Raw genomic sequence first — 14,002 nt, forward strand, 5'->3', positions numbered from 1 at the left:
GACTGTGTATCGCTTCAAGGAAATGGGTTGAACTGACATAAGTCCTTCTACCCCAGCCAATCCTCTCAAAACACCAGTGACACAAGTCTAAGGGTTGCTGCTTTGGAAAGAACCAAGGCCACCCATCAGATCCTGTGAGCAGCCTGGAAGCTGTGGGAACTGCTTCCCCTAGGCAGGGCGCACCATGGAAACTCCAAGGTTTTCCTCTTTCCTCACTTGATGCTCAGCATCAAGCAATGACCCAGATCGATAAGAAGATGCGCTACACCTCACTCCAGCAGGCCATATCCTTTTATTGCCTGCTACTGAGCCACAGGCGAGCAGAACAGAGGGGCTGCTAAGAGCTAAGTGAGAGGAAACTCTGCATTTCTGCTCACCTCCCCATGGCAACTTGTTTATCAGTCATCATTTCGGCTCATTTCACTCTAACTGTGCTGTTTTAAGAGATCAGCAGTTCCTTGCAAATGGGTGAGATGGATACCAGTATTAACTGGAGCTGACCCTTTCTATGTAGAGTTTTGCTTCAAACTAAAGTGTGGTGAAATTGCAATTGTCATCTTTTTTCCTTCTTTTTTTCCAATAAACCTACGAACAAAAGTGGACATGGAGATGCTGCGGTGCCATGGCCTGAGAACAACCAAAAAGGAATTTTGCCAGAAAGGAGCAAACCACTGATGCCAGAGGATAGAGGACCAAAACGTTTAGCTGCATTTTAAAGAGAGATGAGTATTCTTATGGCCCCAAAACCTTTTGTAGCTATGCTTATTCAGCTATGATGATGGAGATAGTAATAAAATTCTGTGGTTTAGGGAATCTATTCTGGGGCTGAGAACAACCTCTCTTGCCCACCCAACCGTGTGTAGCCAGATGCCTTCTGAGGGCTTTTATTTCACTTCCTCGAGCATTGACCCCATCGAGGAGGCAGGCGCAATGGCAAAGGTGGGAGGCCTGACCCCTAGTGCCACCAGCCAGTGTGGAGAACAGGCTGTAGGTATCAAGTAGGAAGCTGTAGCAGTGGCAGCAACGTGGTGGAGCACAGGGAAAGGCAAAGCCGGTAGGTAGAAAGACGACGTGGGGTAGATTAAGTAGCAGAACAGCAAATAATTTAGAGGACTGGTGGAAGTTTTAACGATAGTAGTCCTGGGCTAAGCTTTAGATAATTACTTTGAATGTAATAGTCTTATTTTCTCCTCGTCTAATATTTCTTCTGGCTGGACAACAAGGTGCAGCTTTTAGCAAACCACAGAAGTTTTTCCAGCGCTTACCTTGCTAAAGGGAAGAAAGTGGCAGAGGTCAGCAGCTGAACGCATTTGGGCCAGGAAAGAAAGAGCAAGCACAGCACGGCAGGTAAAGGGTCTCGTCGTCGGGATTGTTTTCACCAAAGGCTTGTACCTGCCGCTCGGCGGAAGGGGTAGATGGGGAATTCTGGCGGGAGAGCAGCCTGTGGGGGGAAGCTCAGCAGTGACTGGAGCTCTGCCAGGCTGCGTTCTGTTTTCCTTCTGCCCGTACACAAGAGGGGTGCCCACCTTCCTCCCCGCCATCCCTTTTGAAACTGTATCATAACGCATAAAACAAGTGGTCCCTTCCCTTGCGGGCTCCCCCCCGCTTACGCCGTTCAGGTAAGGGAGGCAGCGCTCAAACTCAAGGGCGGGCCCCGTTTCCAGGTGTCACTCACACGCCCGTGACACCGAGTGCGAGGGGATGGGGGGGGACCCCGGTGACCCCCCCACAGCCCACGTGCCCGCCGCTGCACGCGTGCTCCTCTCACGCCGCAGCCCTCCTCATCCCGCCGCTCCCCATTGGCCGGTCTTGCCGCAGGAGGCGGCCGCGCCCAATCAGAAGGCAGCGCGCAGCCCCGCCTCCCGTGCTCCGGCGAATGGACTTTAAGAGCAGCGCCGCGAGCCAGCGCGCCTTTCGGGAAGCGGCGGCGGCAGGAGGTGACCCGAGACGAGCCCGCAGCCGCCGCCCCCACCGGCCACGGGAGCGCGCCCGGCCCCGTCCTGTTCCCGGTCCCGTCCCGGCATGGCGGGGCCGCGGGGGGGCCGGCCGGCGCGGCGCTCCGCCGGGGCTGGCGGTGGCGGGTGCTGCTGGGCGCTGCCCACGGCACTGCTATGCGCCTACGGCTTCTTCTGCAGTGTGCGGCCCTCGGAGCCCTTCCTCACCCCCTACCTGCTTGGGCCGCACAAAAACCTCTCCGAGACCCAGGTACTGCGGCCCGCGGCACCCCGCACCCCCGCCTGTGGGTCGGTACTTGTGGTTTCCTTGCAATGCGCGGGCGCCGCGGGTCACCACGGTCTCTTCCTGCCCTCCCTTCCTAGGTGTTCAACGAGATTTACCCGGTGTGGACTTACTCCTACCTGGCACTCCTGTTCCCGGTGTTCCTGGCCACGGACTACCTGCGGTACAAGCCCGTAGTCCTGCTGCAGGGCCTGAGCCTCATCATCACCTGGTTTATGCTGCTATATGCCCAGGGGCTGCGGGCGTTCCAATTCCTCGAGTTCTTCTACGGGATGGGGACTGCCACCGACATCGCCTATTACTCCTACATCTACAGCGTCGTCGACGTCAACTTGTACCAGAAGGTCACCAGCTACTGCCGGAGCGCAACCCTGGTGGGCTATACGGTGGGCTCGGTGTCCGGGCAGGTCCTTGTGTCCGTGGCAGGATGGTCTCTCTTCAGCTTGAATGTTATCTCCTTAACCAGCATATCCATTGCCTTTGGCTCAGCGTGGTTCCTTCCCATGCCACAGAAAAGCCTTTTCTTTCACCATGTCTCAAGTCAGCAGCTCAGTTGGGAAATGAAGGTCATGGACTGTAAAAATGGCTCGGCTGTCCAAGATCATACCGATGTGCAGAGGGCACCCGGCTGGGAGGATGAGGCAAAAGTTCCCTTAAACGGGGAGGGTCGTTCAGCAGAGAAGCAGGTGAGCTGTGCCCTGGGTTTATGTAAGCAGAAGATGCAATACTGATGTGGCTGTCATGAGTGCGTATGGGTACACAGCAGTAGAGATGTAATGTCCAACAGTGAAAAGTATCCCTTTTATCCCTTTCCTTATCCTGCTTCCTTATTTATGGCACAGGAAGATTTATTCTTGGCTTCCTTTTGCTGATCGAGCATGGTAGGCTGTTCCTTAGTTTTTCTGAAGTTGTTCTGCATGTCTCACAAGGCCATGATTAAAATTGTTTGGGCATCAAATTGCTGTTCAATGGTACAAAGCAAGGGACAATGCTGGAGCACTAAAAATGGTGTGTATGTCCAAATTCTGTGTGTGCTTCTGGATGCACCCTGTGACTTGCAGAAAAGAGGCAATTCTTCCTGCACTCACATTTTGAAAACACTTGTTACTTCAACTGTTGTGCAAGTTGTGCAGTAATAAGCTGGGTAGTGGTTGGGTTTTATCTTATGATTCTAGAAGGTAACTGCAGTAGTCCTTGAGAGCACTTAGAGGCTGATATTGATTAGTTATAGATGGACAGAATATGGATAAATTGCAGGAAACACCTTTGAATAATAACAGCTTAATGCAGCCCACAAGAGCGCCAACGTAGTGCCCCAGCCTGTGGATTTTGTGGGCTATGTAACCTCAAACAAAGTCACTTGTAAGGAAACAAGCATGCGGGCACCCTTGTTTAGCTGTGGGACGTGTTGGGTCCCACCAGGTGACAAGCAGGCAGCCTCCAGTTTTGAGGCCCAATTCCTGCATGGAGTGGCCTGGTGTGCAGATCTCTGCCATGCTGCTCCAGGTAATGCATGCATAGAGAGAGCCTGTCACGGCAGGGGGATTCAGGCCCTGGGGAGAGGTCAGCCTTGCTCCTCAGTCAGGAGGAGGTTGTGCTCCTTCTGAGAACAAGCCAGAAGGTAAGTGTGGCTGTCAGTTTAGTCAGCTAATGGATACTTCGCTTAGCAAGTAAGCCCTGGCTAGCTGGGTTGGGGGAGGCAGCATCTGGGGCCACTTTCAGCTTTTTCCAGCTGCAGCTGGGAATTAAAGGTATTAACATTCCAGGGACCTAATCCTGCCCCATCCAGCCAGTCTTGTGTGAGCACAAGTATTTTTAACTGTGTTATACTTGCATGCTGAAGGGTATTGAAGGCAAATTCTGTGCCAATAATGACAAAGGCATTAGTCCCTCTTGCTTATCTTACTCCTGTTCTCTGAGAGCAAGGGTGGTTCCAAACTAATGGTGAATATTTTAAAAAAAGGAGCAACTACACTTGCATAACTATATGTATAATTATATAATAGTTATACCAGGTGCTGAAAGCTGAGAAGCATTGGTGTGTGATGATAGTCCTTCTTACTAAGGCAACTGCAACCGTGTTTCACGAACATAAATGAATGGCTGTAGGAATAATCATACTGAGGAAGCATCCCAGGCAGTGGGAGGGTGGATGGGGCTTTCCAGCTCATCAGGCACATGGTTGGGTTGAATGTGGCAAATCAGTTTCTGCAGTGTGTGTGACAGTTCCCTTCCCTGGTTTTCCTGCACCTAAACTCGACCTTCCTGTGAAACCTGCATAAGAGTTACATTGCTGAAGTCACCTTGTTGCAAGCTGACCTCTTCCCAAGTTGTTCTGTTGGGCTTTGGAGGAATGGCATCCACACGTGGGGCAAGCATTTTGCTATTGGCAAAGTGCCAACAGGACTGTGTGGTGTTCAATAAAGATGCTAATAAATCAGTGACGCTTTGAGGGCTGGAAAAAAGGGAGTTCAGGACAGAGTTAGGCTATGGTCTTTGTGGGTTTTAGTAAAAATACTTTAAAATGAGTTTTATTGCTCATGGAGAACAGTTTTTCACAGGCACACACTGCATGATTCCCCCAGGGAAAGGGCATTCTGCCAAGAGCCCAAAGTTGCTGCTGCTGATTGGAAACAGCTCTGAAACTGAATGTGCATTGACACAATGTGCAAAAGCTCAGTCCTGTGACAGTGCTGTATGTTTCCCTACAGGGAATACAAGTTCATGGGGGCTAGAGATGCTGGGTGGGCCTTGGGGGCTCTGCCCAGTCTTATATGAAGTAACTGCTGCTCTGACTTACGCAAGAGGGTCTTGCCAGTCTGCAAAGACTCTGTTCATGTGTGGATGCAGCAAATGTCATCAGCAGCTCTGTCTGTAAAATAAAAACATACTTGTTTCCACTGCTGCTTTTGGCCTAAAGTGGTTAGGAAAAGGGCTGTAAAAGCCTGTATGTAGAAAGTGATTTTTCATTTGTTGTCATCCCCTGTTGATAGAACTGATCTATTTTCAATTTTTTTTTTTCAAACCTAGTCATGGATCTGCCCCATTTTGTGCTCTTTCTTGAAGGATTTGGAGGGGAGAGATTCATTTTTATCTCATGCTATTTATCAGAGCACTTGTATATGCAGGAGCTGCCATTTGTGATAGTGGTGTCTGGTAAAAGTAGCTTCTGTTTCTCTTCAGATCCCCAGGCAACACCTCTTACTTTCTCAGAGCCCTGGCAAACATTAACAGGGATAGAGAGCAGCATAATGATGTTGCTTCTTTCAATATTTATAATCCCTGAATGCTACTACTAAAGAAAATTGACTTATTTGTGGGGAAATATACTCATCTGGTGGCTTTCATGTTCCCTGCACTACCAAATTTGGTTGAACTTGGATCAGGACTTAAAAGTGTCAGTGATGCTTTTGCCTTTATGATTTCAATGACTGGCTTCTGATCCTGAATCATCAAAGTATGGATATTGTGTCCTCTTCTCCTGTGTCTCTTTTCTCTGTCACCCTTCAGTTGCTCATGTCGTGCTTCTAACACCTATTTATTGCTCTCTGCTTGAGAGAGGCAGATTGAGAGGGTGCCTGGGACTGAATCCTTCCTCTGTACCTGAGGGGACGGCCCTGGTTAGGGCAGAGACCAGCTGCTGGAACTGTAGCATGGGGAAGCTTTTTATTCATTACTCTGGAGATTTGCATCCAAGAGTGGTGCTGTCATTCACCAGTGATCAGACCACTTGAAAGAGGTAATTTTGTAGAGCAGCATGAATATTTGTAAATAGAGACTAACATTTCTCTTCCCTTACTTCCACAGTCTGTGCAGGAGCAGAAAGTAGACATTGTAAAGGTGTTCAAAGATCTCTGGTGGGACTTCCTGCAGTGTTACTCCTCCAAGACCATGCTTTGCTGGTCTGTATGGTGGGCACTGTCTACCTGTGGCTACTTCCAGGTCATCAACTATGCTCAGGGCCTGTGGGAGATGGTGATGCCTTCTCACAGCACGAATATCTACAATGGCGCTGTGGAGGCAGTCTCGACGCTGCTAGGTAAGCTGCTTGTGTCGCTCTTGTTCTGCTGTTAGAAATGCCTTATGTTCCTCAAGGTCACCAATCTTGGAAGTGTCTTGCGTTCCCCCACACATGCAAGAGAGGCAACCTCAGCATTCGGGGTGAGTCTCTAGTGACATGCACGGGTACAATACTCGGTGTTGAGTTCATTGCTGCGTGCAGCCCTGATCCTTGTAATCCAGTGTACGGGTGTTCAAAGGAGCCTCCCAAGTCAACCTTCATTTTGAAATATTTGGCAGAAGGCTCAAGGCTTGTTGCTGACTGTGTGTTCTTGGCTGTCACTATGCAATGGGGTTATGCTTGTTTTAACTGCTCAAAGTCAAGCTAAGGGTCCTATGGATTTATTGCTTTTTGTGTCTCTAGCAGTGTAGGGAACATATGAAGACTTCCTGTACACATGCAGCATGCAGTGAGCCACATATAGTAATTTCAGCTCTATTAAGCAAAAAAGCTATTAAGATGAAAGAAGCTCCTAGACTTGAAAGGGCTACATACGTCAGTCAACACAGACATTTGTTTTATTAAGTTGTTTAATACTGTTCCATTACCACAACTAGGACAATACCTTTTTAATATAGCTAACGTACCCTCACAGAGGCTTTCTAGGTGTTGCTGCAGTATGTTCCTTTTCTTTGATTGAGTCATTATTCCACCATCTGCTGTGGACATCACCCACTTGGGGGCAAAAGACGCTAGGGTACACAAACAAAGTACTTTCTTGGGCATGCTCAGCCCCCTTGTGTGGTTCACTCGGAAGCCATGGCTGTTTTGTAGTTCTAAAAGCTGATCTACCACCCATTGTTTGTTGGATGGAAAGTGTCGGCAACTTGATTCTGAAGGCTTTGGCTATTAATCTGCCTTTGGTGTGCTAATCCTGCACTTTAATAGCATGCAGTCATACACTGTTCCTCCACTCTAGCACGATGCTATGGCTCTTATTTCTTGTTTGATTTGGCTTCCTCTACTATCCTACCTTGGTCCCAGGAAGGAGAATAATCGGTATCAAGGGAAGGAAGACCCATAGCATGACCAAATGCAGGCAGATTTAAAAAAAAAAGGGGGGGGTAGTATTCTTCAAACCTTATTATGAACACCTTTAATATCAAGGTCCTGTTTTTAAAGGCCTGTGAATGATGGACCTATTGGAAGAAAAGGTGGTTGGCACTAAACTCATGCAAAACTTCAGTTTTTTGTTTCCCATTTTGATTTTTTTCCTCTAGAATAATTTTCATAAACGGCTAAATGATTTTTGGGTGATGTTTTCTGAAAACAAATTAGCTTCTGTCCCTGAGCAAAAATGCCTTCTGGTTGACACAGATTCATTGCTTGGAACAAGTGAAGTTTAGTGAAGTAGTAATCTCAACTAGAAGCTTGAAGAGTAGAAGATGACTGGAAGGGACCTGTTAAGGATGAACATCCAGCGACCTGACTTCCTAGGCATTAGTGCAAATGCTCTAACTTCTTCTGACGTACAGTTTGAATTTATTAATGAGCAGTTTATTTATCTCTGACTTCATGCTGAGGCTGTATTTTAGCACAAAATTGTCTCATTCTGGCCTATCTACAGATACCTGTTCATTGCTCTGGGCCAAAGAAGCCAAGCTTTTCTAGTTGTTTTTTGGTAAAGTTAAGCTCCTCATTCACTTTGTCATCTTACTAGTTCCTCTTTGTAGGAAACCTGGTTTGAGTTGCATGCTTGTTTGAAGATGGATGACCAGAGCTACACTCAGCTTTATTGAGTGAGGCCTCAGACTTGTAGAACATCGTTAACACCCTTCACTCTTCTCCCTTTTCTAGAAATACTTTTCCTGGTGCATCCCAAATCTGATTTGCCATTTTCATGGCTCTTAGTCACTCTGTGCTCAGTTATGAGCAATGTTTGGCAACCTTCGTGCAAGATGCCGTTGCCATCCTGGCCTGTACCTGTGCTGCCCTGCAGAAGGGTTTAAGTAGAGCATGGTGACTAATGTGGCTGTCAGCTTCCAGGCAAGATAAAGAGTATTCCTTCTGGTGAAGTCAACTGACGGTTAAGCTGCATCCCTATACCTTCTTGGGAATGTGGCAAACCTTTATCAGGTTGGGATGTGAAACCACAGAATCAGCTGTAGGTGTCTAATTGCAAGACACAGATTGTATATCTTGTCATGATTAGGTGTCAGGCTGCTATAACCTTGAGACATAGGGGGAATACAACTTCATGAGTTGCCATGAGATCCCCAGAGAGTGATACCTGTTCCCAAATTTAAAATTCACATAGACAGTAGAAATAAGGCTCTGGGACTTAGCTTCTTTTTGCATCTTGGGGTTTTGCTACTGGGGGAGCCAGAGTTTTAAAGAGCAAAATGTCAGTCAGGTAGCATCACAGGAGGCACTGGAAAGAAGGGTTTAGTGGGGAGAAGTAAATTCCTTTCTTTTGCCATAGCTACCTTCTTCACTAGTCTACAAGATTGATGTGAGGCCTGACAGGGTTGCAGGCTTGTACACACTGGTGGTATATAAGGAGCCTTCATGTGCTTGAAGGATTTCTAAGAGAGCAGGCCAGCTGAGGGCTACAAAGAGCTTAGATGCTGCACTGTAGCACTTCTGTACAGTGGTCAAATGCTGGATACAATCCTGGTTTTGAGATCTCCAGTAAACCTCCCTTTGTCAGTATGCTGTTTGTCTAGTTTGCTGTGCACAGCAGCAACGTTGTGCTGTTGGTTGCTATTTGACTTGTTTGCAGAACAAGGCCTACTTCAAATGGGAATTTTCTTGTAATATGTATTTGGTCTTCTCAAGTAGTTCTAACTGTGCTAGTGCATGAAACACACCTTGTCTGCCTGTTGACTTGCATGAAATATCACACACTTTCCATCTTGTCATCTGTCTTCTCATCCGCCTGTTTAAAATCCAGCAGGAGTTACAAACCTGCTCAGGCTGTAAAGGATTGTTCTCGCACAATCAACAATGCATGATTGTAGCTTGCGATTAGGTTGCATCCCAGGAGATGTGGACTTGGACCCCTGCACTTACTTATACTTACAGCCCGTCACGAAGATGACAGTAAATGTAGTTTTTTCTGCCTCCTGGGAGAGAGCTGTAACAGCTGTGTATCGAAGTGGGTAGTGTCTTCCTCCCTCCTAACCCCGTAAACCAAATCACAAAATAATTAGCTGAGTGCTTTGGAGAACCAGGGTTTGCATTTCTCCATAGCCCAACTGACAACACTTCTGTGATCAGGTGCAGAGGACTGAGCGGCAGTGGTCTGAGTACTGGGGCTGTTGTGCTTTGGAAGGCAGGGAGCAGACTTCAGAGGCCATCAGCATTGGCCTGTTTTTTTGTTTTTCCTGTTCCTGTAAAAGTGAATGGGAGTTTACAGCAGGTTTCCAGGTGAGGAAGAGGTCAAGAAGGAGAGCTGCTAAGGTGTACGCGTTAATGTCCTCCACTTCAATCATGTTTGACTATTAGGGGCTGTACAGCTTCTAATACGCAGTCTCCAAATTGCTCCAACTGTAATAACTAACAGTTATACTTTCCTTCCCCTCACAGGAGCTGTTGCAGTGTTTGTTGTGGGTCACATAAAAACATCCTGGGCGATGTGGGGTGAGGTGGCACTTGCCCTGTTCTCCTTTCTTATTGCTGCTGCCGTCTATATTATGGACACGGTTCGTAACATCTGGGTCTGCTATGCATCGTATGTTGTCTTCAGAATTATCTACATGCTGCTAATCACAATAGCAACGTGAGTATCTTTTTAATGGAAATTACTGTCAAGGTTACAGCTGGTGTGAAAACTGGCATGTTTTCCATATAACTAGGGTCTTGCCTACTGGGAATTTGGAATTCTGTTGCAAGGGTATGTGCTGTGTTTCAGGTTGGAAACTGAGGCACAGAGGCTGGCAGCCTGCCAAGGCTGAAAAGTCATATGACACTCAAGTGACTGTTTCTAAATATTAGATAGTGCTGCTTGCCAGGGGAACATTTTTCATAAACATGGCTGGAGTGAAGTGTTAACAGATGAGGAGCGGACAATGGTTTGCCTGTGTTGAAGTGTTGAAGTGTCAGCCTTCCCTAACCTGTAAGGAGGGAAAGTTCTTCGATGTTATTTGTCGCTCCAGGGAGGGAAACACAGCTGCTGTTGAACTATGCATACATAACCGCTATAATACAGCTCAAGCACAATATGAGGGAAGATGCTGAAACTGGTATCTGCAAAAGGAGTTCTGGTCCAAAGGATACGGGAGGTTAAGGACAACACTGCAGTAGGCTGATGCTTTGAGATTGCCAACAGCTCTCTGGGATCAGAGCGCGCTGTATGTTCTCTGCGTGACAAGGCCCTTTAGCTGCATCTGCCAGGAGCGCTGCTTCAATAAGACTGAAACCCACAGACCACCCAAAGGTTTTTGTTTTAGCCTTTTGGATGTCTCTGTGGGTCTCTTCTAGCCTCTGTGCTAATCTGTCATGATCCTATTTAGAGAAGTACGCTGTCAGTGTGAGGTGATTTTGCTGTGGAAAGTGCTGGACCAGCCTATGTAATTCCTCAGGTTGCATAGCCTTCTTGTCCAGAGATGTTCCTTCTATTCTTGTGTTTCCCTGCTTTTTCCTTGTCCTTATGTTTCTGGACATCCCTTTTTGTTCCAGGTTCCAGATTGCTACAAATCTCAGCGTGGAGCGGTACGCCCTGGTGTTTGGGGTCAATACTTTCATTGCCTTAGCACTTCAGACTCTGCTCACTTTGATTGTTGTGGATGCCAGCGGGCTTGGGTTGGACATCTTCACCCAGGTATGATAGGCTCCCTTAGCTTTATTGATAGGAGGGAGGAAGCTAAACCAGGCTGTAAAGCTTCTCAGCCACCTGTTTGAGTCAAAGGTTTGCTGACAGAGAAATAAACACTGATTCCTGATATTTTAGAAGAGGAAGGGAGCTCATGTATTAACCTTACAAATTTGGTAACTGCTTGGTTTAACCACTTTTTTTTCTCTCTCCCCCCCGCCCCCCCCCCCCCCCCCCCCCCGCAGTTCCTGATTTATGCCTCTTACTTTGCGGCCATCTCGCTGGTGTTCTTGGGCAGTGGCATATACAGCATTATGAGAGCTTACCGGAGACAAGAGCAGATGCACAGCAGATCTTCGGAAAGCCAGTAGTGCACCAAGTGAAGACTCTTGGTGGCTATGTATGAACATATAGGTCTGGTTTTTTAATCTCTGCCTTTTCTTCCCAAGGCAGTCACCTTAATGGTATTTATTCCATATGTATACTATATTAGTAGCACATTTTAGAAGGTAAATATATTAGTTCTTACGTAAGTAAGAACAAATACCGTCTTTCTAAAATGCCTTTTGTTTTGATGTTGCATATATGGGATGTGCAGCAAAGAACAGTAAGTTTTCTTAAAGAATGAAAGCCTTCAGAGGTTCTAGTCTAAGGCTGTGCATCTGGAGGCTGCCATTGAAAAGGCAGATTGTTTAGTCAACTGCTGCTCTCTGTCTCTGAGGTGCTGCTGCAGGGCAGAAGTGAGGGCACACTAACAGACCTCTGTGGAGACCCCCAGGCCCAGGATGGGAGGTGGCCTTAGGCCTGTGCTCTGCAGTGTGGCTCTCCTGTGTCTGCCCCATGATGCTGGATGCTCTGTTTTGAGCATTTATGTTTCTGCATATTCACATGCTTCCCTGAGCTGCTTGTACTGTTTCTGCTGTTCCTGTCTGTCACCCCTGCTGTCAGAGTTTTACCATAGCTGATCACGGTGCTTCCCTAAAAACTTAACTGGAGCAACTTGTGACACTGGTGAATTGGCTATCAACAGCGCTACTTGTGCCATAAAGGCCCATGTGCCCAAGGGACTGTAAAGCTAGAGGGGAAGCTTAGAGGGAATTTAAGTAGGCAAAATGCTAATCTGAGGAACCTTTGGACATCCTTACCTTTGCCCTTGTGGACTGCAGATTCCTGTGATTACAGGAGTGGCTGCCTCACAACTCGGGGGGCTGGGCTATTTCAGTGGGATGGTGGAAGTTAGCATAGCACTGAAAAGGATGGCGACTTGCAGGATTTTAATCTATTCTTTGTGACTTTGGAGAATTGTGACTCTGACTAAATAGACATCTTCAGTTATGGTAGTTAGAAGGTTGACTGCGTGATGCTTTGAAAAATGCTGATTTCTGGTCTGTTTTTCCTATTATTTTAAAATGCCTTTATGCTTCTGGTGGGTCTCTGTCTACTAGTTCTACCTCTTCTTTCCACCTAAGCAGGACAATGAGTATTTGGAGTGGGCAGTTCTTTTATTTTGTCCAGTCTAAGCAATTTGGGATTTGCCTCATACCTGGTTTTTAAAAATAATTTATTTTTTCCAAATTGCTTCAGTACTGGGAAGGAGTTGCACAGAGTTGTCCTGGGCCTGGGCACCTGGACACTCAGCCACCATAACCGGTACAACCACAGATATCAGTAGATACTGTAGAAATGGCCCGTGGACTGTCCCTGTTGCTGTGCAGGTTGTGGTGAGTTTAAGCATACAGGAGAACTGGCAAGGGAGAGAAGATGCAATGCACCGTGCCTCCCTCCGTGCCTTCTCTCCATGTGTTGGTTAGAGCTGCTTCCAGTCAGAGCCTAAAGCAGCAGCTTTGGTTCATTGCTTGCTTTTAGTGCCATGGAGACTTCACAGCATTGGGGTTGGGAAGGCTTCTCTCTCCGGGCTGAGACAGGTACGGCCTTTCTCATCACTTTTATGAGCCTCGTTCACCTTGCGTGGTAAAGGCTGATTAATGTGTTTGGAATGTGCTGCCAGGGGTCTGGGGACCCTTTTCAGGCTGGCTGCTCAGGGGAACCCACCCCCCAAAGCTGCTCTGTGTTTGCAGCCTGCCTCTAAAACATCCCCCTAAACGCAGGGGCTCAGCTGTACTGGCATTTACACATATAAACTTAGCTGCCTTATCCTGAAATGAAAACTTGAAGCCACCCTTGTATGGGTGTCCTTTCTTTACTGTTTTTTTTGTTGTTTTGTTTTTTAATAAATAAAACCTGAAGCCATGAAATGCTAGCTGATGAGCTGCCCTGGGAAAAGGGATAGTGCACATCCTGCATATCCTGTCCTTTGGGTTCCTTGGTCTGATGGCAGTTGCAAGGCACAAGGAGTGGGTGTGCAGCACTCGTGTCAAGTGACCGAAAGAAGCAGCTTGATTTTAATCACATTTTTCATACAGAGAACAAAGCTTTGATGGGGAACTACCCAGTTATTTAAAGGCAAGTAAAAGATTAACTAATGAATTACAGCAATAATAATGATTTTTCCACCAAAGTAATGAAACTGCAGCAACTGCAATAGAGAGGCATGCTACACTGCGTTTGTCTTCAGGCCTATTAATGTATGGAAGCCACACCTGGATGATGTTCAGGTTCCTACGCTGTGCCGTTGCTGTGGTGATGAGGTGACTATAGAGCCTGACTGGAGCTGTATGCAGAGTTACTGATGCCTATGAAATTCTGTAAACATATTGACTTTGGTTTCTAATTGAATAGCTATTTTTGTTAAATAAAAATACTCTGAGATATCCTGTGTGGCCAGTGTTCGCTTTGTATTTTGATACCTTGCTAATCCACAGCGCTGCTGCTGCAGCCAACTAAAGCAGGTTGTTCTCAGCATCTTTGTTACAAAGCGGAGGGCCGGGGGAATACAGGACAAACCATACAAAACAAAGTCTTAAAGATTATAGTTCTTGACTGTTTTGTGT

General features: G+C 47.0%; 1 protein-coding gene across 2 annotated transcripts; it reads left to right on the plus strand.

Moving 5' to 3' along the window:
* Nucleotides 1–1,898: 1,898 nt before the first annotated feature.
* SLC19A2 (solute carrier family 19 member 2) lies at nucleotides 1,899–13,822 on the plus strand. Of its 2 annotated transcripts, none has more exons than XM_064466868.1 (6): nucleotides 1,899–2,205; nucleotides 2,319–2,924; nucleotides 6,181–6,277; nucleotides 9,827–10,019; nucleotides 10,919–11,060; nucleotides 11,297–13,822. In XM_064466868.1, the coding sequence occupies exons 1-6, from the start codon at nucleotides 2,023–2,025 to the stop codon at nucleotides 11,420–11,422; spliced, it is 1,347 nt and encodes a 448-aa protein (XP_064322938.1). In that variant the 5' UTR covers nucleotides 1,899–2,022; the 3' UTR covers nucleotides 11,423–13,822. The 2 variants fall into 2 exon arrangements, with proteins under 2 accessions (XP_064322938.1, XP_064322929.1); XM_064466859.1 differs by having other exon boundaries at nucleotides 1,900–2,205; nucleotides 6,046–6,277.
* Nucleotides 13,823–14,002: the final 180 nt, after the last annotated feature.

This window comes from Phalacrocorax carbo, chromosome 1 (genome assembly GCF_963921805.1).
Source record: "Phalacrocorax carbo chromosome 1, bPhaCar2.1, whole genome shotgun sequence".
NCBI lineage: Eukaryota > Metazoa > Chordata > Aves > Suliformes > Phalacrocoracidae > Phalacrocorax > Phalacrocorax carbo.

Bases quoted from the DNA above. Each gene is read 5' to 3' on its own strand.
- SLC19A2 (XM_064466859.1), top strand. From the start codon at position 2,023: ATGGCGGGGCCGCGGGGGGGCCGGCCGGCGCGGCGCTCCGCCGGGGCT. The intron at 6,278-9,826 runs GTAAGCTGCTTG...TTCCCCTCACAG, and splicing joins GGCAGTCTCGACGCTGCTAG to GAGCTGTTGCAGTGTTTGTT. The intron at 10,020-10,918 runs GTGAGTATCTTT...TTTTTGTTCCAG, and splicing joins CTGCTAATCACAATAGCAAC to GTTCCAGATTGCTACAAATC.